Genomic DNA, 26,524 nt, shown 5'->3' with positions numbered 1-26,524 from the left:
ATAACAAAAAGAAGAATGGAAGTCCATCTCTCTCCAATGCTTTACTGCTGTCTCCCCGTCCTGGGAAAATTATGATTTTTTTAATAAGCAATAGACTATATTTTTTGTAAATTGAAAAATACTTGCTCAGTAAGGTTTTTATTTTATGGGGTATTGATGCAATGTGTGCATGCATACAGCAGATACAGAGCTCCCAGCCATTATTCCTCTGCACATCTCTTTGCACTCTGTGTTATTCATTGACCTTGTAGTTGTCAAAAGCAGATGTCAAAAGAGACAACTTTTCTGCCCACAGCGGCAAAAGTCTTCCTTTTCCTCCTGGCTGGATACCACAGTTGCCGTCATTAATCTGGCAAGGAGATGGAGTTACTTTTATTGGACTCTTGGGAAATTATTAAAGGAAGACAGCGTCATGGTTTTTGGCAATAATTCGCGAGTGACAGCGACAGAGATGGATTTCCCTTCAGGTTGTCAGCTTATCTTTGGTGCCTGTGGATCCTGCATGCATATACACATGCGCTAAATCAAGCTTTTGTCAACAATGTTTGAGCTGAGATTGCTCACAAACTATAAGCTCAAAAGGACAGGAGAAATGGGTGACTGTTTTGTCAGCACAAATCTGGTGTTTTGGAGAGACTTGGATATAGTTTGCATGTTTCAAGGCTCCTTGGAAAAGTTTTTTTTATAACCCTATCAAGAGTTGTTCTCTCGTTCCCCTACTTTTCTCACGTCCAACTTTTAACACATCTTCTTTAGCAGAGTTAACATTCACTCTATAAAAATATTCTTTTTCGAAAAGCCCATTTTTATGGAGTTCAGCGTGTCTTTATCACCACACAACCTAGTATTATCAATAACACTGCAAGCCGTTTTGTGGCTTTTTACTGCACATTTTTATAATGTTGTTATTACATTTCCAAGAATGATGCCCTAACCCTGACGTAGAACCTAACCTTTCCATGTGTCATTTTACTGCCTTAAAGGACATACCAAAACCTTAAAAAGCATCGACATGTGCCTGAAGTGGTGTTCTATTTATGCAGAATTCCACACTGGATCACATCTTGTGTAAAAATCTCTGAACTGTAACACCTCTCAGTTTATTCAGATTTTGTGCTTAATTTATGTGGCTTGAGACATTTATTAAGTTGTGTACTTGACTGTTTTGAGTCAAATGTAAGGTTGTAGGTCATGCAAGTTTGCTTTCTCTGCATGCTGGCCTATGCCATTTTCTTGCTTTTTACGCTTTTGCATGAATAGCAACAGCTTCTCCCTGTTTTCACCAATTTGTATTGCAATTTTCAACTAAGAGCTCCTCTGAGTACACCTGGGTGTAATAAAAACCTGCAGCATCAGCTTTAAAAAAAAGAAACTTTCTCTTTGACTTTTTTCTCCCATGAATGTTTTCATGTTCTTATATGAAGATATTAGGTGCTCTCATCCAAGCCTGCATTATAACGGACTGAGCACATAAGAAAAAAGCCTCTGAAAAGATTTACTTTCCAACTGTGGAGTGGTGTGTTACAGTGCAAGTGATTAATTGAGTCAAAACCCATTTCTAAAAATAACCTTTTATTTCCAGAGGACAGAAAAGTTTTTAAACCAAAATGTCAAGACAACCTTCTTCAAATGGACGGTGAGAAAGCCAGCAGTGACTACACTCGCTTTGGATGGTCACCCTGTTCAGTGCACAAAAAGGAATACTATTAGTGTAATCACTCTGCCACACATTCTTGCACTCAGTCGCTGTGTTTTAAAACCAATTTCTCTTCAACGTACCTTAATGCATCAATTTATGATTAACAGCAAGGAATGGCCTAATGGTGCTAGAAAATTGAAGCAGTCGCTGTAAAAATTGTTTGCTTTTTGTCTTGCTCTCTTTTTCTTATGATATTCAGTGAAGCATTCATTAAATTACAACATTTTAATTTAGAGTGAAAAAGAAATGGAGAATTTGTTGTAAAGTAGAGAATAAGCAGAGAGTTTTAATAGATCACCCAACCGGTAATAGAAATAAACACATTCAGCTCGAGTGGAGCTGTGGATCAGTTATCTGCCTAAATGACTTCAAAAGCTTCATTTGTCCCAGAGAATCATTTCCTCCTGACACACAGGAGGAGATTAATGAAAAAACAGGGCAAAGACAGGTTCACTCGACTTGTTCATACAAGCAAGCAACAGATGCAGCGCAAGAAACATTATCTAATCTTCTACACTCTGTTAGATTTGCTGTCATTTATTTCTTGGTTCTTGTTTTCCTAAATGCTGCATTAGCATCGCACATTCATCAGTTTCACATCTGTTATAGAATCAGCTTTGCTTTTTCCTTTTTTTCCCCTATACCGCCGATTTGATGCGATAAGCGAAAAGCTCCGAGTACAAATAACAGGTGCCGTTTTCGTGAATTTACCAAGCAAACTGCAAGGTCACTTGAGTTGTGTCTGCAGCTCAGACAAAAGGATGCGGTGATGATTACAACACATACTGTTTATTCAAACAAACAGGAGATTTCTGAAAATCTGGACGATGCTTACACACAGGACTCACTGTTTAACATTGTGTGAAAACCAATAGTGACTGCACACGGCACAGTTTTCATACAACTTTCCTCCAAATAGATATCCTCCAAATATTGATTTTCGAGGAAAAGCCTGCACATACTTGTCTATATGTTAGTGAATTGTCATATTTTTTTCCTTTCCAACTCCCACTTGCTTGAACCTTTTCTGTTGAGTCAATTAACCTGACTTGGAGCAGGTGTGTAAAACAAACTCCTCCAGCTGGCGCTTCCCACGCTCACAATTCATGAACATATCTTGTTTCCAGTGATGTTTGTCTGCCGTAGCTTTTTAATATTAACTTCACTAGAATTTCTTGCACTAGCTTTTAGTAATCCTTATAACTGTGGGACATTGTCAGATATGCGAAAATAACATAACAGATTGTCAGATGTACAGAAATAATAATTTCATAATGAAGCATGGCATGCGGGTAAGGCTGCCATTTCCTCTATAGACTAACTGGTAAATGACCTGCTGTCCGTGCCAAATCAACAACTTCTGCCAACTTGTTTGGCGTCTCGCTTCATGTCACTGAACTGTTTCCATGACTTATCTAAGAGTTCTCTCAGGGAAAGAGAAACTTGTGCAAACCGAGTCTGTTACTTCCCTCAAGCTGCAGTAATGTAATCTCCTCAAACTGTCAGTAGCCTGCTCGAGTTGTAATTTATTCTTTCATCAAGACTTTACACCTCCCACACAGCCACATCAATTTCCTCTGGGTAAAGTTTTTCGTTGTGAAACCTGCCCCACTCTCTTCTCTCAGTCACCAAATTGTCAAACTACCATCACAGCCAACTGTGCTCGTTTTGAGCGAATGAAAAAAGGGCTGCTTGATTGGTCGTGATTGAAGCAAACACACCCACTGCCAGAATTATAGTTATGTTTTCTGCGCCTCCACAGGTGGACTAAAAGTTGCCAAAAATAAGCTTGTTACACCGTGTTAATCTCACATTATACACCTATGACAGAGTATTGTCTTGTGTGTCACTGCTTTTTTAAAGAAACCTACATAAGAATAACTACTTTGATTAACGTTTCAGTGGTTTACGGTTTCAATGTTTCTTTTTCTTCTTTATTTTATCTGTTTGCCTCAAAGATGGAAAATTGTATCAAATTTAAAACCACCACACAGCTCGAAAGCTGTTGGTCACCACAGAAAACATCGAAAACAAGGTATTTGTCGTGACATGCCACCGGGTTTTGTGCACTAATGACTAAAACAAATCATGATTTTAGATATAGACAAATGCTGAATTGGTGGAAAAATCTAGATGGTTGAGCCAAACAAGCAAGCAGAAATAGTTAGATTTCCAAAATTGTGCAGATTTTGTGCAAATTCAGTCCTTTTTCCCAGGTTGTACAGTAGTTAGTCAATTGTATCTTTAAAATGTATGTCACAGATGTGCCTATCACAAATGAGATTTCTGTAGAACTATAATTTCATTACCTTCTGAGACATAATGACAAACAGTCATATAGAACATCATTTAGAGTAAGGGCCAACCATAAGTGTCAGTGTAAACAGAAGTCAGTCCAATATGGCTTATACTATGCATTTATATTCAGTCAGTCACACTTACTCTTAGTTCTAATTGCCTCATCATTTTGTCACGCCATTTAAATGTTCATGTTGATGATGAAATACACAAAGTAAATATATTTTGATCCTAGATATGTATTAATTTACCACCATTATGACACTATAAGCAAATGACAGCCACACAAAATAGGACAGGAAGGACTTGGACCAGGGAGTGAAAACAGCACATGGGATTGTGGGTAGTCCTCTCCCAAACCTAGACTCAGTGTATGCTGACCGTGTTCAGGAGAAGGCCAGCTGCATTGCTGTGGACTTAACCCTTCCAGTAAACTAACTGTTTGTCTCTCTGCCATCTGGAAGAAGGTAAAGGAGTTTAAAAACAAGAACCACCAGTCATGCCTTCAAGAGCTGAGGACATGCTGCAGACAACTGCACTTTACAATATTTTTTTTAATTGTTTGCCTGTTACATATCTTATTGTATAAAATAATTCTCTGTTGTTTATATTTATTTATTGTGTGTTTGTCTATGTTAAATACTGTCTGTTCTATGATGAGAGGTACACCACAGGATTTTATTATGCGACTACACCATGAATCAGATATCTGTAAAGCTAATGATCTTTTGTTTTTAGTGCTAATTAGCAACTGTTAGCATGCAAAAATGAAACGGTTGAACATTATACCTGGCGAGCGTGTTAGCACGAACATGCGAGGAAGCTGATATTAGCATTCACTTCAAAGCGCTGCTGTGTTCCTGCAGTCGCACAGAGCCTCTAGTGTGCTGCTTAGTTTAGTCAGAAATAGAACTGTTGTGAGGATTTATAGGATTACCAAATCATTCCTCCGACTGCATCTGATCTAATGTGTATTTGTGTCTGTCATTTTGCAGTAAAACATTAACATGTAAAAATGAATCTGTCAACATCGAGTCTGAAAAATGGCTTCACTGTTTACTGCGATGAGTATGCTGCCAATCCTCTCATCATATTTCAACCTACGTAGTCTTGGAACAATATTGCATGCCTCCTGTAAAAGTTTGAACCAAGCAATTACACAAACCCTCAGGTGTATAATTGAAGATGACATGCTTACACGGGCTTACAATGCATTTTAGCATGTTATTGCTGTCAGTGGGTATTATACTGGGTAAACACAATGTAGAGATGGATTTGACAGATGACACCCCAACTTACTCATTACGCCTTACGCTGCGGACCCGATCACAACTCAATTTCCAGCTCACTGGCTCACAGAGTCATTATCCTAAATATGATTTGCTCAATGGAGAAGTCTAAATAATCTGTAATATATTTAGTGTTTCTCAGAAGAGGAGATGTAGAGGGAATGACTGTTAATCTTATTCTGCATGATCTGCGTTCCCTTCCATCCTCCTTTGTCGTAGCTCACTCTCTTTATGTGTTTGTATATTTAATGCCATTAGAGAGTTACTTTCACAGTATGAATTGTTGTTATGCCCCTCTGTTTTCCTCCCTTTAGGTGACCGAAACAAGGACGGGTCCTCTTGGATGCAGTAACTATGACAACCTCGACTCTGTCAGCTCCGTTTTGGTTCAGAGCCCTGAAAACAAGATTCATTTGCAAGGTTGGCCATCCATAATTGAACTCCCCCAATTTCTGATGGAATTGTCACAGTGTCTGTTCTCTGGCAGGCCTATAACTGCAACACGAGAGTGTCAGAATGAATTTAGCTTCAATCACTCTTTTGCTTTTTTTTTTTTTTTTTTTTTTTTTTGGCCATGCATTGCTTGCAGACTTCTGAAGTGAATCCTGGGCAGTAATGATTCAGAACAAAAGTAGCAGAACTGCACAGTAAAAATAAAACTTAAAGTGAATCTCAGCATATTGCATCTGACGCCAAGTGTATGTCAAGCATGGGAGAGAAAAAAATGAAAGAAAATGAGAGCCGGTCTTCGGTGATTTACAGATCTACCATAGAAAAGCTATCTAAACACAATTTTTGCAGTACCTAAAGTGCTTACAGCTCCCACTTCATTCATCCATGTGACATTTCCATGTTTGTGCCCTGTTTTTGTCCTTGCCTTAGGCCTCCAGGCCATTCTGCCAGAGTATCTGAGGGCCAGGTTTGTGCAAGCAGCTCTTAGCTACATTGGCTGTAATGAGGAGGGCCAGTTTGTGTGCCGAAACAACGACTGCTGGTGCCAGTGTGCCGTCGACTATCCACAGTGTAATTGCCCCGAGGTGGATCTGAGGGCTATGGAAGCTAGTTTGCTGCAAATCCGAGATTCCTGGAACATGGCTAACCAAGAATTTGAAGAGTCAGGTCAGTGTTTTATTATTTGTATTTATTTATTTATTTTTGCCATTTTAAATGACCCTCTCACTGACTGCAAATAACACCCTATTGTTGGAGGCACTGATGGAAAAAGCAAACTGACAATCTTTGAAAAAGGGACTATTACATCCAATCTATGTAATAGAAATTCAACATTACAGAGTGTAATACTTTTTTGGAACAGCATCTTGCAGACACTGATGATTATGAAAGCAACTTAGAAGCCCTGTTCATTTAACAGCACTAATGCTGAATGCTGATTGCTGCCAAATAACACAGCAGATTTTTTTCACTGTTCTGCACATGTAACATATATGCACAAGCACATATAATGTTTCTAATCCACATGTGCTTATCCAGCTATTATAGTTTTTATCTGTTTGTGGGATTTTTGAGAGAAAGAAACTATTAAACCATTTCCTGATCATAACAAATTGTCAGTTGTGCATATTAGTCAACACCTTGTATTTCTGTATTATTTGGAATTCTTGCATGCAACAGTTTACATTAATTGGCTTTAATTTACATTCAGTAAGAACATTATTTGCATTATCTGCAGATAACTATTGTCTGCAGTAATATCTATCTAGTAGCATGGGTGGAACCTCCCTGTCTTTCTATGGATGAACATGGGTACAAAAATGGCAATCACTGTATAAGATTTGTAAGATGGATGTGTAAAAGGGTAAAAGCTATCCATCCATCAGCTGATGTGGACTTCTCTTTGAGCAGCTGATCTTCCTGGGTTGCGGCTGAGCTTGACTTCATGGCCTCGATGATTTAATGATATGTTCAATTTTAAAACAATTAAATATCAGCTAAGTTAAGGCTCTTAACAAATGAAGGTACTTCATTGTGTTGAAGTAAAAATCTTGTAAATCCAATCCTGCCATAAAGCAGCACTGATTATTGATCGGTAACACCTGTCTTAGTGCCCTAATACAGCCAGAGGTATTAAGTGAATAGCTGACGTAGTAGAAACAGCAAAATAATGAAATTAATAAAAGTTTCTCTGGTGAAAATTGAACCACTTTTCGAGCATTCAGATGAGTAACTCTTTTATGACCTTTGAACCTGTCTTTGTAAATCATCCATGCATTTTTGTTTCTAAAGTCCAGTACATGAAAGAGGAGCAATTACAGCAATATTACTGGGTCAACAGTGATTCAGTCAGAAGTAAGCTCTTCACTGCGGTAGGAGCTGTCATGCCTTTTGAAACACAATACAGTTGTTCTAATCAGTTAGCAGCATAAAATTTAATAGCTTTGTAATAGCACTAGCAATAATGTTGCAGTTGTATTAACCAATGTCTCACTAGCTTTTGCATTTTTTTCCACTAATGTACCCGTTGACCGTTATGTCAAACTCTTCTTCCTCACTCTTGAGTTTTACTGTATCTTGCAGCATAGCTCTGCCTCCGTGTTCCCCTGTCATTATTAAAACTGTGCTGCATCCACAGGCTCTAAGGGCATCTTGCTGTTTCACTCATTTTCAGCTCTGCCTTAAGCTGTTTTCAGTGCACCTAGCTGGCTGTGTGTTATTACGGGCTACATGCTTCTGTACTAAGGGCAACTTGATTAGTGCGCAGTTGGCAATGACTTAAGCAGCAAGGTGCCCAGAGAACTGCAGTTACACTGCTGTATTAAATAATGAAAAATAAGTTTCCTTGAAACCCCTGAGGATCTACTTGTATAGTCAATCTAATAGAGGACAACTCGCACCAGCAGCAGAGAGATTAATAATCATAACTCTTATTGTTAAATGAGCTTCCTACCATCAGTGGATGGTGGACATGATTTGTTTTAAGTCCCACCACCCACTGAGTGGTAACTGTTTAATAATTAAGACATCATATCTTTTATACCTGGATCAGTATCCCATCTCAGTGTTTGGCTAAGACACACCATAGTCATAGCAGAGCACTGAAACAGTGTGAAAAACTAGACTCAGGGGAGCATAAATAAGAGAGTGCACTTCATTTCCAAGAGAGATCCAAGAGGCTTTAGTCTAAATAAACTGCAATATGTTGCAGTAAGTCAAATACATGCTTAAAGTTATCGGACTACTAAGACGCATAACTTATTAATTATAACCTCATAATTAAGTAATTTAAGAAAACCCTGCCAAATAAGCCTCCTTACACGCGTTGTTACCCTTCAACCTCCTTGTGTTATTTTTGATAAGACCCACACTGTGTCTGTACTTGTGTTCCTGAAAATCTGACAGTGTCTTCTATTTTTAAAATTGTACAAAAGGAAAATGCTGTTACCTTCCTGTGTTCAGCAGCTGACAAGATAATAATGGTCATTGGAGAGCAAGTTTCCAGGGATGAGGTATTGTTGTCTTGGTGATAAAATAATAGTGTGATTAAGAAGTGACTTGCCATTCCCACCTTCTCACGGTTATTCAACATTATGATTTTGCCATGTTGCTAACTATATTTAATTAATCAGTATTGTTTTTTTATCCTGTAAGTACAAATTTATTCTATATGTTTCCTGCTTAAGGAGCCAAATGACAGTATAAAATAATGAATAGTAGTAAGAAGTGAATGTATCAATTTTTTTTGCCCATTTTTCAAATCAAATCTGCTACTCCTCCCAGAAACACAGAATCAGTAAACTGGGAAGAAAATACAAAAACAATTTACATATCCACTAAAATAGGTCAAAACTTAAGTGCAATGTCAGAATAAGAACAAGATACAATGTGAATCCATTGTAAAGAATGAACATAAACAGAAATAAGATGTAAGTATGCCAATAATGTCAAAGATACAAAAAGCACTGCAACAGAAATAAGTCTCTGTGATTTAAAAGAAAACACTGACAAAGCGAGCCAGATTTCCTCAGGCAGGTCATTCCACAAACAAGGAGTCCTAAGAGCAAATGCTCGATTGTATTTTGTGTTTAAGACTGACGAAGAAATTGTTAACAGGTTTCTGCCTGAGGATTTGAGGGTGAGGTATTACTGTCCAAGTAGTGCAGTATGTAGTACTGTGAGTTCACACCCTTTAATTTGCTTCCAAGGAGCCAGACTTCTTTTAATTTTTCTCCTAAGTAGTCTTGAGACATAGTTCTTCATCCTTTCTGACGGTCTTTCAAAGTTTTTCTTTGGACATTTGCTGCTTTTTCACTCATTGTCAAGCCTAGTCCTTGTACCTGACCATTTTTACTTTTTTTATTGTTAAGCCACATAACACTTATCGATTAATCATGTAAACATCGAAACAGCGCCTTACTCAAGGGATAAACCAATGTTGTGCCAACACATAGATACAAGATAGAAAACAAATTTTAAACTGCATCATCAGGTACATTAGGTACCATAAATTGTTTCCATTTCTTTAGTTGAATCTAGAGAAAATAGCAACGATAACACAGTCTGACTGGCATCAAATAGTGTTTTTACATCACCAAAGAGATATTAGCTTAAAACCTGCCATACAGTGCTGTGAAAAAGTATTTGCCCCCATCTTGCTTTCTGATTTTGACCATGTTTGTCACGCTCACATTTTTCAAACAAACATTAAATAAAGATAACCTAAGTTCCATCTACTGTTCACCAAAGCCTCAACAGCAATGCTCTGTATGGAAGGATGGCTGTCAAGAATTTCTCATCTCGTGATGTTTCATCATCTGAAACAACCCTGACATCCTACAAAACAACAATGTGATAAACTTCCCAGATTGGAACATCTATTCGAAAGAATAGACTTTATTCCATTTGACAGATTATTTTTAAACATGGTGCAATTCCTTAATCTCAAAATCCCCAAATTACTGAATACTGCATACTAAAATATGCTGGACACTCTCTGTTAAAATGACTACAAACCCCAATCTGCAATTAATGCAATACAAAATCCTGCATAGAGTGCACCAAATGGGTCAACAGATGTTCACGTTGGGTTTTGGGTCATCTCACAGCTGCTCCCACTGTCAGGGCAATATACCTGACAATTACATCGGTGCCATTCCAGCCTCCCCTTCAGTTTCCTTGTTGGGCAACCTAGATGGTGTCGCGAGAAGCCATTTTGAAGGAAGGGAAATGAGGAAAAGGGCTCTGAGGTATGCCAGATTACACAAGAACGTGGACTGAGAATCAGTGGCCACAAGTCTTTGGTTCAAACTGTTGCCATCATGTGAGCAGGAGGAAGCCAACATCCAAAGAAGAGCTTTGCAATGTTCTTCAAGAATCCTCTACAGCTATCCCTGAGGACTACTGAAAGAAAGAATATCTTTTACCTAATATATTGTATGATCATGTATGGCTGCACATATCAATTAAATTATAGTAAGAAATAGAGAAAGGAGGAATGGCTCTGTACTTATAGTACTGTTTATTATGGGGTCAGGGCATGAAGGGCTTTAAAACTAATAAGTAAAATGTTAAAATCAGCTCTACAGGTAAGGAGCAACCTGTATAGGGTCATGGACTCTATAAAATTGAGTAATACGTTCACTTTTCTCGGTTCCCATAAAATGCCATTGCAATATTGTAACCAAGAGAAAATAAAAGCAAGAATGATAGTCTGAGTGTCACTAAGTATTGATTACTTATTGTATCCTCACAATATTCCTTTTCTAAATTTAGCATCTATAACATAGGTAAAAATATTGGCTACTTATAGGCCTTAATAAAAGTGAGTAATATTAACTCTTTATTGGAAAGTCTAGACTTTAGTTGAATGGTTTGGAGACAAAACAAATCCAGCTGCTACTACACGATGTGTAATCTTGATAATGTGGCTGAAAGATCAGCAATTTACTGCTAATTTTTTCATCATTTCTGGGCATTTTATTAGACAGTGGAAGGAGGCAGGAAATGAAGAAAGGGAGAGGGGGGAGATGCAGTAAAGATGCTCAATGCTAGAGGGATTTATGTCAATGTAATAGCTAAACACGTGGCTATTGAACCACTCCCACAGTTATTTTTTTCAGACTGAACACATTTATACTATCCTGGTATCAAACTTTCATAGTCAGCCACTTGCGTCATGAAAATACAACCCCTTTTGTCTGCCAGTATAGTAACCCCAACCCTAAACTAGTAGCGAGATTTAAATTTATTAGGAAATATAATATATATAGCAATCCTTTCATACAGTGTGTGCATAGTCAGTCTGCGTTAACTTTGTTGTTTTGTTTCAGTATGTGTGAAATATATATAAACAATATTCTCATGAATAAACAATTATTTTCTCATGCTACTTTTATGGAAGTTTTTTTTTCTTTTTCTTTTTTCTATAACGATTATGATCTGACAGTATCCTATTTTATTGTTTTAGCTGATATTAGCCAGTCCTTTTTGGATGTATTTTTATTTGTATATGACTCCTTTAACAGCCAGTGCCACTTATACTTGCTTTGTCTTGTCAGATTTGCATATAAGCTACTAAGCTTTTTTTTATTGCATGTTTGCATGACTGATGTTTCATGTTTCAATAAGTCAAGCACAATGCTAGAATATTTATAGACGCTGGGATATATTCTTTTTCTTCTTTGACTCAGAATCCTGTTACTGTTCAAAATGTAAATCACATTGATGGTTATTACGATGAAAGCACGCATGGGATGTTTTAAAAGACAGACTCATTTTTGGATTATGTCATCTCATTGGACACAAGTAATGGTCTCATCTGTTAAACTAATTTTAGATAAGACAAATTAATATATCACACAATGTGCTAAATGTGTGATTAGAAGAAAGAAAAAAATGATGGTGGAGGTGGCACCATGTGATTTTTCTTTAGTTTTCAAAATAAAGGTCATGGAAAACACTCTCAAATATACTTTAATGTATTTTATTACAACTTGTTTAATCAACTTATTATTTTCACAGGAACATGTAAAGCTTCTTGCATAATCAGCAGGGAAGGCACTGGGGCTTAATTGGTTTCTTAAATTGATGCTTTATTATCCAGACAAACAGCACGGTCATTTTCTAATCAGAAGTGAGCATGTTTTCGATTTTCCATACATCCAATCGTGATTGTGATGATATTGTTATTGAAATGTAATCTGTTAGCACACGAGGCAAACAGCAGTTCTGAAGGGCTGACAGATGTTATCCTCTGTGCTCCATGCCCATCCTGATTTCCCCCTGACAGACTTGCTGCTGAAAATCTGTATGCTATTCATTAATGAATCTTACCCCATCACCGTATTTAGCTCTGCCTTTTTCTATTAGCCTATGCTTCAAACAATATCACTTCCAGTTTGCCCTGCAGCTCTTCAGTCCACGTGGACTCTGCAAACTGATTTTCTCATTTTGGCTTGACTAAATTAGACAAATATAGTGAGAAAGCAGTCAAGTCAGTTAGTCAAAGTCGGACAGGAACCATCCACTTCTTTTCAAACACAGACTAAACTATCTTGCATATCCCCTGTTTTTCAGATGAGTTCCAGAACTTTGTTCGAAGGCTTCCTACATTCTACGCTCTGAACGCATCGGCCATTCAGTATTTCTGGAAAACGGAGCCGACCATTCTCCAGCGCTATAAACAGCTGGAGCTCAACACCCAGCAGCTCCTGAGCAAAGCACGACGCATTATCAACAAGCTCTTCACCCTCAGCAAAAGGTGTCAAACTCAGCCCAAAATTATTATGCTGAGAGAGAGGTGAGAAATATAAGTATTCCTGCTGACCTTTCTGTGGATACAGATGTGTTAGGCCGTGTGTTTGCGCACATGAGTGTGAGAAAATAAGCAAAACTTCCAAAGCCTGCAGCCACATTGCAAGTCCTTTCAAGCACATTGCAAACGGCAGTGCTCATTTATTTTCCTCAGCCCCCTCTGTGCGCAGTGCTTTGTTATCCCCTGAACTAGGCATTATGCTAATAATACACACAATACATTAGCACTTTGATATTCAACCGAGGTCTCACTGAAGTGAGCTATAGTGTCACACCTGATGACTTGGCTGCACTCCCAGCCCGGGTCTCCTTTACATTCAGGAAATCAAAGTTATCCTCCTGTGAAATTAAAGTTTGCAGTGTTTCAAAGGAATATGCAAAGTTTGGGCCATTTTTCCTGTTGGTTAACTTGACTGCAATGAAATCATATACTAAAGAAAATCTGCCGTGGATCTTCTGTTGATCGTTCCATCTATTTTTGTGTTTTTCTCCACAAAGTTCAGCCGTATAGTCTGCAACAAAAGCTTATGAAAAAGAAATGTGATTATGTCAGTGCAGCTGAAGTACCCAGGTTTATTTTAGGAGCTATTTCAGGTGAGGAACCAAATATTCATCCTCTGCAATGTGATTTTTTTTTTTAAATATAGAGCTCGAGTCTCCCATTGCCCCCTCCTTCATTTCTTCTAAAATGAGGGAATACGTCTCTGTTCATTCAAACTGTACATATTTACCTATAAAATCTATGGGAACATACAGTGTTGTAAGACATGTATTTGGCTCATTCCTGATTTCTTACTTGCAGTTCTTTTAAATGCAGAAAATGCTTTCCAAACCTACCTGAATTAACTCTGATTGATCACATTTTTTGGAAAGCTGGGTTCTATTTTATTAGCAACACGCAGACCTCATTACTGCCAGACACAGTAAATCAAGAAATCCCTTAAAATGAACCTGTAGAAATACATTATACTGGCATCTGAAGAAGCTCAAGAACAGATGAAAAACAAAGTCATTGGCATCTACGGATAGGGTTACAAAACCATTTCTAATGGTTTGGGATTCCAGTGAACCAGATTGAGAGACATAAAAGGTTTCTCCACAAATGGAGAAACCTGAAAATTGGTGAACATTCCCAGGAGTGGCTACTAAAACTACTCCAGGAGTGCAACCATGTGAGATTTCCAAAGACCACTGATGACCTAAAAGGACACAAAGGCTCAACTCACATTTGTGAAAAACGATCTTGATGATCCCCCAGACTTTTAGGATAATAGTCTTTGGACTGACAAGGCAAGAGTGAAATTTTGCAAGGTGTGAGTCCTGTTACATCTGGCAAAAACAAACATAGCATTTCATAGAAAGATTATACCATCAGTCAAACATGGTTGTGGTAGTATGATGGTCTGGCGCTGCTTTGCTGTTTCAGCAGCTGGACAACTTGAAATGGACAGCTTGATGGCTGAAATGGATGCATCCATGAATTCTACTAGAAAAACCTAAAGCCCGTCTGTCAGTTCATGGCCTTAAGCTCAAGGACACTTGGGTTATGGAGGAAAAATACCTTTTCACAGCACTGTACATATATGCAGTGTTAAATTCGGAGTAGCTACAAGGACAGTTGTGTTTACTTACATTTTTAAGCAAGGTAAAGAAAAGGTTTTGTTTCCTAAAAATAGAACATAAAAATTGGTTAATTCACCTAAAGTAGTATATTTAGGGAATCCAAATTTTTATTTGCAGACTCAAACTCAGGGTACTGCACCCCATTAGTATATGGGTTGTCTATACAACAAAATGAGCTATACTGACACTTATTTGCAAAGATCTTATAATGGAATAGAAATGTATTCCAGTTATTACCATTATAGACTGAGCATCGCTATAGGGGAAAGTGTATTTCTGATATTTAAGGGGAAATGTATAAGAGAGATAAAGGCAGATTAAAAGATGGATCAAAATCACTGTGACTGAGCTCTCAGTCCTGGACTAATCATACCACAAAAGATTCAACGCAACAACAAATGGTTATTTTTTCGCATGATTTTGCATTTCTGTTTCCAGATGGTCCCTCATATCATATTAACTTGATTTTTAATGGCTTTCAGCTCCAGTCCTAAGCACCGTTTCCTCATATAGCATCATAATGCTGCAGAATCAGATGTTCCTTAGTAGCAATTTATGCAAATGAGGTGCGACCGAGGTCATTTACAGCTATATTCTTAGTAATATCTGTGCTATGCAAAAAAATTAAAGAGATGCAAAATGTTCATCCCTGATGGAAAATGGTGACAGGTTTAGTAAATGTTCCCATCTGTGTATAAAAGCTTGCAAACAGCTAAATTACAATGATGAAATAGGCGACTTGCAGTGCTTTGAGCTGAGATGAATCTTCAGACAGGGCACATTCACATTTGTAGAACGCTGAACACTGAATCTAATCGGCAAAATGTCTACAAACTCGAGCTGCACAGCATTAAATTCTATAAATTCTATAAAGAAGAATCAGAGTATTGAAAGTAAATAATTAAAGCACATATTTTGGATCCTGCTGTGATGTAACCTGGTACAAAGAAGTATGTTGTTTCATTTTAATGGTGTTCAAAGCCAAGCACTGAAGAATATACTCCCCTTTGTCAATGTAATAGACAAATATATAGCTATATATACACATACAAAGATTTTATCCTCATTTACCTTACATCTCATACTCATATCGCCTGGTACATAATGACCCAGCTCACGGAGGATTTGTTTTTCATATGGAATATTTGTACATCTCTGTAGCCATTATTCATGTTCCAAAGCTTCACGGTCTTTGTGAGATGAAGACAAAGCAAACATAAAAAAAAGTAGGCTTTTACATTGTAAATCCATTTTGGAGTTTCTTTTGTAACTTTCTAGCGCAGTCTTTGGAAATATGTACAGTATTTTTTTTCCTTTCCTTTTCTTTTTTCCGAGAATACAAGAGGTGTCACGGCAGCCGTGATGGAGCTGCACAAAAACAACTGATAGGCTGCTTTTTCTGTGGTTCCAAAGTAAATAAATGTGGCTTGTAATGGAAAAAATGAAGTGTATCTAGTGCGGGGAGGAAAAAAAAAGTTTTCTTCACTAGTCAAAATGTACTCTGTGGCAGAAGGAGAAAGTTCGTGTGTGGCATTGATCTGTGTGAAATGAACTGACAGACAATGAACAGATTGCAGAGTGAACACCCGGCTTCTCTTTTGCCCATACTGCACACTGCGTCTCCATGACAGTTTACATGTCCTGCTGACAAAATGTGCTTATGATGGCGAGACAGCTTCCTCTCTCTTGCTGTGCACAGTCTCCACTCTGGAGGTGAGATATGCACAACTGACTCTCGCTGATGAGTTTCAGACAAGCTGGGTGCCGTTAAGACTGTTAACGCATTACATCGACTGTCTTTTGACAAAATGTCACCAGATTTAAAATCTGATTTGAGGAAAAAGAAAAAGTCTTTTGCTCCTTTCTGTTTTTCTCCACATCACACTGACTGCGCTCACTGTGATGCTGGAATACTAGAGGGGGCTTGCCGGTTCAAAGCACTTATAAAAGAAGAACAAAAAAATGGTCTCGAAACTAAGAAACACCAGAAGCCTTCTATAGACTTTAGCTCTGCATGATAATTATTTTTTCATGCCTAAGATATGCATCATTAGTGAGTAAAAGTACAGTACACTGGAGGGAACAAATTATGAAGCTGGAAAACAAAAAGAAAAGAAAAGAAAAGAAAAGAAAACGTAATCACAAGTTTATATATTTAGTTATTTTTACCACTGGAAGGTGTTCTAAGCCATGTTTCTTTTTAAATAATTGTTTTCTCAATTAAAGTTGAAAAAAAACCCACATTTGAATATATTGCTTTTTGCACAGAATTGACAATATCATTGAACTCACAATCATTTGTTTCCATTTTTTTCATATAACTGCTAAATCTGCAGCAGCTTCAAGTATGTTAGTTTATCAAGCTGTTTAGTACAGTTTCACCCTTATCATCACTTTGCTTAGCTTCACCATTTGTGTGTATTTGTGTGTCTGTATCCAGTCCAACTAGAATCTAGAGACATAGGACTGTGTGAACGAAATCCATTTAAATATGTTGTGTAAGTTCAAACACAACTCGATCATATCCAGTTTGATAGCTGGTTTAAAATTTGACTCAGTAGAACATTACACATATTACAGCCTCTTTTTATAATCAAAATGCTTCATATCCAAAATATCAAAATGTTCTTTAAAAATGTTTTGCATATATTTACTGCATTTATTTGTTGGGTACACCCTCATGCAATCTCCATCCACTGCAGTTTATCACTGTCATAGTATTTGTGTCGATATAGGAATGTATAAAAAACTTTTCCAGTCAATGTATTAAACATTGAAATGCTGAAATAATTTTTGGAAAATGGTCAGAAAGCCTGATTCAGGACTTACATCTAATATTTATCCATCTATCTGTCCATCCTCTTCTGCTTTTCCTTATCATTGTCGCAGGGGGTCTGGAGCCTATCCCAGCTATCACAGGGCGAGAGGCGGGCTACAGCCTGGCCAGTCTGATGGAGGGCTAACACTACTGTTTATCATGGGTTCAAATTCCCAGTGACACACACACTCACCAGCACACACACAGTGCAGTTTAATTTCTTTAGTCTAACAACTGTTTGAACAAACGGTACTTTTCCCTTCAAAATTATGTTTTTTTAGATGTAAATTACTTATACATGCACTTTTGTTTCCCTTAAATTAATTTACCAGCTGCACACGGCTACAGCAACAGAATTGCCACTCTGCTAAAGAACAAAAGTGGATTAAAAAATCTGACAGATGTGGAACATAGCAAGCGACAGACTAATTTACCACATTATATTCCTGTCATGCATTCCATCTGCTCTTTCATTCAGAAACAATTCCGCTATATTGCTTCACCGATATAGTTTGTGGCTTGGAATAAATAGAGCCTTTTGCAAATCATATACTATATGTATGGTTCTAGATATACATAGGGCTAGACTAGACTCTGCACCTTTCCAACTTAACTAAATGATGTATTTTACTAATGTGATCTTTATCAGCCTCTTATTAAACCTAATTTGGTTTTATAGGAGGTTTTATATGATGCCAAAGCTGAAGCTATGTTTTGATTACATTTCTGTATTTTTTGGTTGCTTTGGTTGTTTATGCTTTTAACAAGAGTGTATCTGTTTAGTATTTTCAGCTCTGCTCAAAGTAAATAACATAAAAATCGTAATGTAATTAGCATTAACTTATTTTACAGAGGGAGACTTTCCAATTACCCAGTTAGCTCGTTTTCTTAGCACTAAATATAAAATGGGTGTATTTCTAACTCATCATCTTTTTTGACTTTGCATATTTCTAGTGAAACGACAAGTGATCCATCTTTAGTAGGATGCGTTTTAGACTGGATTCATTAAATCTTTTTTACAGGAATTTCATGAAAACATTAAAGGATTCGAATGAATCGCTTAAATGTGGGACTTGCGTAGCAGGCGTTGGTCTCTTGAGATTATGAAGTGATACAGAGCAAGCAATGACTGTTGATCTCCCCCATAATGCACCTTCCCTCCCCTACAGAGTATGGTCAGGAAGCAGACAAAATTTTACTTAGCTGTGTTTCTTCAAAAAGCACTTAACCATGCATATGAATACCCATAGTTTCAATCTGTTAGTTAAAATAATGACTCAGTTTTACTCCTTACAGTGCAAGAGTTGGTTGCACTAAATTACATTTAACATATTTTCATGTGTCATTAACAAATCATATAGAGCAGGAGAAGACAGGGGGACTTTGACATTTACATTTCATGGCTTCCTAATTGTGAAGTACCGCATAACTGCAATATCCATAGCCATATTTTCATTTCATGCTCACATATTTATTGTTCAACTTCCCATCTATATCCACTGCAACTGTTATTTATTTAAAAATTTGTATGACCGTCTAATAATTACTCAGCTCACCTGCTATCAGGAACATTTTTATAAATATTATATTTGACAATAAAGTAGAAACTCAACACCCATCAAAAGAGAAAACACCTGATGTAAGCAGAATGACTCGAAAGGGAAAAGAGATGTGAGTGAAGACAGTAAATGGGATTGTGAGACTTCACATTGATGAAAAGCATACATGATGATCACTATCAAACTAAGTGGTTCACAGGTTTTCTCCATACAGAGGAGCATTTTGTTTGTCATCAATATATATATTTTTTTATTGTTCAGTTTAGAAACAATGAAATTAAAGTTTTAAGCCATGTGATTCTTACGTGTGTTATGTACTCTGCATCAACAATGAATCTTACCCACTGCTCCGTCTCTGTCGCAGGCCCTTTAGCTACTGGCTGAACTACATCCTCTCCATCATGTACTGCAGCGAAAACAATCACATCGGCTCTTACCTGGAGGAAACCCGGAGCTGCTCCTGCCCTTATGAGCATCCTCCCTGCCAGGGCTTGATCCCATGCACAGTGGGGGAGGGCACCTCCTGCGCGTCATGCTCCTATGAGAATCGCTCCCGCTGCGCCACCTGCAACCAGGGTTACATGCTGAGCCAGGGTGTGTGCCGCAACGAAGTGCCAGACTCCACTGACCACTACATAGGCTTTGAGACTGACCTGCAGGACATGGAGCTGCGCTATCTTCTCCAGAAACGTGACAACCGCATTAGCATTCACGGCATCTTCGTAAGCAACGATGTCAGGCTGAATAATTGGTTTGACCCATCGTGGAGGAAGAGAATGCTGCTGACACTGAAAAGTAACAAATACAAGTCAAACCATGTCCACATGCTCCTGGGGATGTCTCTACAGATCTGCCTTACCAAGAACAGCACTCTGGACCCCATGCTGTCTGTTTATATCAATCCGTTTGGTGGGAGCCACTCAGAGAGCTGGATCATGCCCATTGAGCAGAAGAACTATCCAGACTGGGAGAGGACTAAATTAGACCTTCCTTATGACTGTTATAATTGGACTCTGACTTTAGGCAACAAGTGGAAAACATTTTTTGAGACAGTCCATTTTTATCTACGGAGCCGGATCAGGGACCCATCAAGCAATGGGAATGGAACTGTATATTATGAACCCTTGGAGTACCTGGAACAGGGACGAAATCTAGGCTACATGAAGATCAACAGCATCCAGGTGTACGGCTATAGTATGCACTTTGACCCGGAAGCGATCCAGGACTTGATTTTACAGCTGGACTACCCATATACTCAGGGATCGCAGGACTCAGCCCTGCTGCAGCTGCTGGAGATCCGGGATCGGGTCAACAGGCTTTCCCCACCAGGAGCTCAGCCACTGGACCTGTTCTCCTGTCTGCTGCGGCACCGGCTCAAACTGTCCACTACAGACGTTGCCAGGATCCAGGCAGCGTTGCAGACTTTCAGTGCCAAGCAGCCAAACTCGATGGAATACGAAACAACCAAATTATGTAGCTAAGAAGTGGGCAGGTGGCCAGGCGCACAGATGGAAGAACATTCACCACACAACTCTGACGATAGTTAAGAGCAAATCTGGAGCAGTGCAAGGGACATTTGGGGGACATGTTATTTGTTGTCATGGGTCTCAAGAGTGCATTTGAGATTCTTATGTCAGCTTTTGGTATAAATTTGTATTACGTCTTAGAAATAAGGAGGATTTCACCATACTTGCCTCATTGTTTGATTTTTTTCTCTCCTGATGAAAACAATAACTTTAATAGTTATTAATATGAATTTCAATATTTGCCATCACTGATATTTTGCCAGTGTGCTGATGTTTGTAGATTGCACAAATCTGAATTGCTCACATACGTAAACAAAAGGCTTTTGCTGATAAAATATTACCCAAGCAATGTAGTCACCTCACACATTTCATTTCAACACCAGCATGTTCCTCGCTACATTTGCTTTCTAAAAAAAGCCCAACATAAGTAATTGTTTTAATATCACAGTCCTCCTTTGGCTGGAAAATGATGGGCACCGTGTTCTTTTTGCTTTTCATATCATGATAAAATCACTCATTTTTTTAAGCTCTACTTCACATTTTTGTAAGAAAATAGTCATTGCCATAAACAAAGTGAATAAATAAATGCTGTATTACTCCGGACTTGCTGACAAACAATGTATCATGTTCACAATATATGTTACATGTGCTTTTATTTTTATAATGCTGTTGTTTGTGAAGCAAAAGTTACAAAAACACTGTCTATAAAATGTATAATACGATTTGTTAATACACTAAATAAAATACATTTTTATGTGTGGTCTGTACATGGTGTTCTTGTGTACATAGATGACTTTTGGCTTTCTAAATGGCACTGTAATAACTAATATAGTGCCATTTATAATGAGTCTATCAGATTTATTATAGGGGTTACCAACATAATTTTTTCTGTTGTCACGTTTCAACGAGTTTAAAAAATGTCACTTTTGATTTTGATGCTCTCATGACTCAACAAGTGACGCTACTGAGCAGCCAATCAGTGGCATGCAGTGTGACGATATCACATTTTATTACCTGCTCAGATTGCTTGGAACCCCATGTCCTTGGTACCAATGGAAAACAGTGGCGAACCATGGTGAGTCGATCCGAGTAGGTACTAATGGAAAAGGGGCTTAAATGCCACATTTCCAATTCATTTTTTAAAAGAATCATTCCAAAACAAAGCCACATATTGTTACACTATGACTTCTTCATTTTATGTATGATCACTCATTTTAAAGGTCACCTAAATAGGACATTGATATCATTAAATTTACTGACAGTTACTCTTGGTGCTGCTTGAATAGTAGAAACATAATAATACTAGTTTCATTTGTTGGTAAGTTGTTTAATTATTGCTCAGTATTAACTTTATTAAGTTTATTTCATAATTTATCTATTTGTCTAAATCAAATCTGTCCTATGACAAAACCCTGATCAACGCCATTCTCCTTCCTACTTTTGCAGCACTTCTTTACTGGCAAATGAACTAAATTCACACAGCTACAGTATAGTGATAATCCGAGAAGACTTGAAGAAACAATTGCAATTGAACTGACTGCCAGTTTCCAAAACCACAGTTTCATTGCATGAAATAAATCAGTCAGCGCCTCCCACCTGAGCCACTCACAATGATCTGCAATCACCCACAAATACTTGTATTTAATAACAGCTTGCAAAATTTTATATTCATATAATTCTGATCATTATTTATTTATTTAGTTATTTAGTTATTTTTAGCACGTTACAGACCCAAGAAGAGCAAATTGTGTATTTCAAATTTGTAAATTTTGAGTCTATTACCGAGTCTCTGTCAGTGCGCCCCAGGGTGGCTGTGGCTACAATGTAGCTTGCCATCACCAGTGTGTGAATGTGTGTGTGAATGGGTGGTGAACGTGTAAAAGCGCTTTGGGGTCCTTAGGGACCAAGTAAAGCGCTATACAAATACAGGCCATTTACAGGCCATTACTAAATTGAGTTAGTTTTCCAGCATTTTGGAGCCCTCACAACTTCATGAGTGCAGGAGATAGCAACGTGATATTTTCAGGGTTGAAAAACATTTAGCATAAAATTAATCAAATAATAATATTAATCAATTTAAAAAAACTAATCACTAAAAACATAGATTGTTTGGAATTTACCAGTTAGGAATCACTAACTATTCACTGCCTCCCATAATATTTCTATTCAATGAATATATATACAAATATATTAACAAAATTACAACAACATTTTTAACATGACTACATGATGAGAAACACTCATTGCAGGAATAGTTCCATATCAGAGGAGTAACAAATACATTTTTACACCTACTGCAGCCCTGAACTTCAATATTGTGAGATTTATAATAACATACATTCCTGTGCAAAAGTCTTGAGTCATTCCTTTATATTTATGTTATGCAATCAACCATGCAGTATTTTAAGGTTGGACGGACAGCAGATCTCCACCAGATCGTCTTCACCTCAGCAGCAGTAATCAGGTTCTCTGCACTAAAGATCTGAATTCCCTGAGAATTAATATTGTTGCTCCATCTGTTTTAGTGATTTCTTCCCTCATTTGGATTCCTACTTCACTCCCCTGTTTGCTGCTCTGAGGAGTTCTACACTACCTTCAGCTTCAATTCTGTTGGTACCTGAAAGAGAAGGACTCACCTGGAACACTCACCCACCTACACACTCTCCACCACAGGCACGCTTAGCCTCTGGATTCCACCTGCCCTCAGAAAACCCCTTCCTGGATCCAACCAGTCCCATTCACAAGTAAGATTGTTCTCATTAATGTCAGCCTTAGATTACCCTCTATTCCCCTCCATGGAGCTTCCAGCAGTTCATCACTGAGTTAAGCATAACTCAAGCTCTGCTCCCATCCTCGGTAAACAACTTGTCTCCCATTAAATCTTTTAAAATTTGCCTTCAGTGTATGGAGTCTGAATTCAGAATCTTCATTTAGCAAACATGACAGTCACTCTGGTTAAGACCTTGAGTTAGGTGTCTTTTATTATGCTGAAATGATTTATAGGTCAGTTTTAAGTGGCTTAACAAATAAAATGGTCAGATAATGACTGACTAGTTTGAAAATAGGTGAAAAAGCAAGCAGCGTCCAGCATTGTTTTTCCTGTGAGGATGTGCCACTGTTTGATTTATTTTAGAAATGCAACAATATGTGCAATAGTCAGTAGTGATAAGGAGAAAATTTCTGGGTTTAAGATCTCTTCTAGGCTTTAGATTTGTTCTCATGCATTGATGTTTGATGCAGTGGGGAAGACACAGCATCAAAGCCTGATATCTCAGGTGTTTCTCCCTGTGGTTTGCAGTCTGTTGTAATTTGCAGGGTTTATGTCTTACTCCAAGCTGAAATAAAAGCCTCACACTCCAGATCCTTTAGATGCTTTGTACTTAGTGTAGTTTGCAGCTCTGACCCCAACACACAAAGATGCTGTAGTATGCGTGTGTGTGTGTGTGTGTGTGTGTGTGTGTGTGTGTATCTATTTCACAAGATGAACGCATGAGTTTTCCCCACGTTTAGATGGCAGTGATGCTTTTATGCTAGAAGTCTCAGCTACTTCTTTCTGCTAGAACAGCAGAAGGATAAAAACTAAATAAATTTTTTCAACCACAAGTTTTAAAGATTGTCACATTTCGCACCACTTAAAGCTTTTTCAGCTTAAGGCGGCTTAAAAAATCAACAATGCAGTACTTTTAGCTATGCCACCAAATGATAATGTGGGATAAATTACTCAATATATGAATCTTAGCATTGCTTTACTTATATAATGGATTGCACTGGTAGAAAGAGTAGATCAGTGGATGATTGGACCTTGCAAAAACACTCTGATATAACCCTGACACAAGGTAACATTGCATGGAAAGAATACATATTTGCTAGTTAGATGAAATCTCACAAGCATAAAATGCTTCACGCATTTGTTTTCTCATTTCTGAGCTAAACTCCTGTAACATACTAATACTGTAATTATACGATAGCAGCAGGGAATTTATGCTTTCCAACATTTAATAGAACATAGCGTAAGCCCCAACATGCACCAGACTGTCTGTTATTTTGCGTTTGTCATTATTTTTCTGCATAGTTATTTGGCTTGAAATTATCCATGCATTACAACAATCAAAGTAACCCCTGTGTGTAATGTTCTCTTACTCCATGTAGCCACTTCTATTTCGTTTAACATAAAAGTGATGTGTTTTCCACAAACGGCAGCTCCAAGAGACAATAGGGAACCAAGCATGAATCTAATTTTTTCATGCGTCCGAGTATCATTAGAATGCTTCTATCAAGAAAAACAAAGTTTTAAAAAAGTGGAAAAGTTGTACTGTATCTCTAAGGAAGAGTAAAGGAAAAGCTTTTGCATGTCCTCAGTTTTATACCCTTATAAACTTATAATGTGTTTTGCTCCCACATTTCAAAAATTTGCATTTTAGATGAACTGGTGATTCTAAACTGGCCATACTTTAGATGTGACCCAGATAAAATGCTTGACGTGTTCAAAATCAACCATTGCATGAATGCATGATTAAATGTTACTTCTTTTCTCAAGTACCATGAGTGGCCATTGAATCACTCCAAAATGACATACACATTTAAATAAGTTGTTCACAAATATGGTAACTGTAGTTGGCATTGCAATTTACAAGCTGTTAATAATAAAGAGTTTTTGAATTGAATATCAGAACCCATTGCTCTAAGTTTAATTTGTTGGTAAAAACAGTTATGCTTACTTTCTGAAACCAACCTAGTATTTATGCATCCAAATCTAGGCTCACAAAACCCTTAACTCAGGCTTTGAACACCCATTAATCACTTTTAGTCTCCTTTATTACTTTTGCAGAACTTCTTTATAGGCAAATTAACCTAATTCAAGCAATTACAGCATAATGGTCACTGACAGGTTAACTGAATAACACTGATTATCTCTTCATCATGGCACCTGTTAGTAAAGGATGTATTAAGAAGATTTTGTCTTTCAAGTTGATGTGTTAGCAGCAGAAAAAATGGGCAAGTATAAGGATTTTGGAGTTTGAAAGAGCCAAACTGTGACGGATAGACGACTGTGTCAGAAAATCTCTCTCTCTCTCTCTCTCTCTCTCTCTCTCGACAGAAACAAAGTCGCATCAGTGTAATTGTGAGAAATGTAGAACCAGTTGAAAAAAAAATAGTTTTAAGGCACTTCAAGTGTTCATGAGAGCTGAGGGCAGGTGGTCAGTAAACCAAGTGCTTTTAAGTGTGTGCTGTTATCTTATATTAAACTTAGATGTTTTTATTATTATCATAAAGATTTTGCTGTGATGTGTTTTGGACCACGAAAACCTTTCAAATTAGGTTTTTTTAATCTGTTATGTGATAAGGATTCTCTCCAACCTGATCATGAGATATTCAAACAGGAGCTTACTGATAGCAGTCCTTTGATACTTGAGACCCTTTGATATGGTGTTTCTGTCTGTGCTGACAAGAGTCAGACAAGAGTCTTGGTCTTAGTCACTTAGACAACACACACAGTCATCTCTGATATCCACAGAGATTTAAGGAAGCACTGACATGAAAAAACTTGCATTTATAATGAATAATCATTTTAAAAACTGTAACTTAAAAAAAAAAAAAAAAATTAAATAAGACAATCAACTATCTCACCACAAAAGTGTTCAGACTGTATGAAATGTTAAGGTGCGCTCCCCTCTAGGCTCAAAGAGCAATAACTTGATGCTCCACCACAGCTCAACTCTGAGGCGCTAACAGAGCTGCAGTGATATTTAATAAAAAAAATTGAAAAAGTTCCAGTATATAAGCTGCATGCTGTTCCAAGGTTCTTCAGAATTTGTCCATTTGAATGAACTCACAGCTTAAGAGCCCTGAAAGCTACATTCTAAAGGTCCTCAAAGTAAATAGCTTTCCAGCCTTCTTGAACGAAGGTTGTAAAAAAAATGAGCTGAGCATTCTTTTCAGGACTG

At 37.6% G+C, this 26,524-nt stretch overlaps 1 protein-coding gene across 2 annotated transcripts in view; it reads left to right on the top strand.

Moving 5' to 3' along the window:
* The window catches only part of brinp3a.1 (bone morphogenetic protein/retinoic acid inducible neural-specific 3a, tandem duplicate 1), a 59,866-nt gene extending 38,594 nt beyond the window's left edge, over positions 1-21,272 (top strand). Inside the window, exons 5-8 of one of the 2 annotated variants that reach the window (XM_031757756.2) lie at positions 5,601-5,706; positions 6,169-6,405; positions 12,817-13,039; positions 19,418-21,272. In XM_031757756.2, coding sequence (XP_031613616.1) covers positions 5,601-5,706; positions 6,169-6,405; positions 12,817-13,039; positions 19,418-20,534 — 1,683 coding nt within the window. In that variant the 3' untranslated portion in view covers positions 20,535-21,272. The remainder of the gene's footprint in view (positions 1-5,600; positions 5,707-6,168; positions 6,406-12,816; positions 13,040-19,417) is intronic. The other variant, XM_039600700.1, reaches the window with a different exon arrangement.
* Positions 21,273-26,524: the final 5,252 nt, after the last annotated feature.

The sequence above is a fragment of the Oreochromis aureus genome, linkage group 17 (assembly GCF_013358895.1).
Source record: "Oreochromis aureus strain Israel breed Guangdong linkage group 17, ZZ_aureus, whole genome shotgun sequence".
Lineage (NCBI taxonomy): Eukaryota > Metazoa > Chordata > Actinopteri > Cichliformes > Cichlidae > Oreochromis > Oreochromis aureus.
The sequence above is the reverse complement of the archived record's forward strand: the minus strand, read 5'-3'. Positions and strand labels throughout refer to the sequence as shown.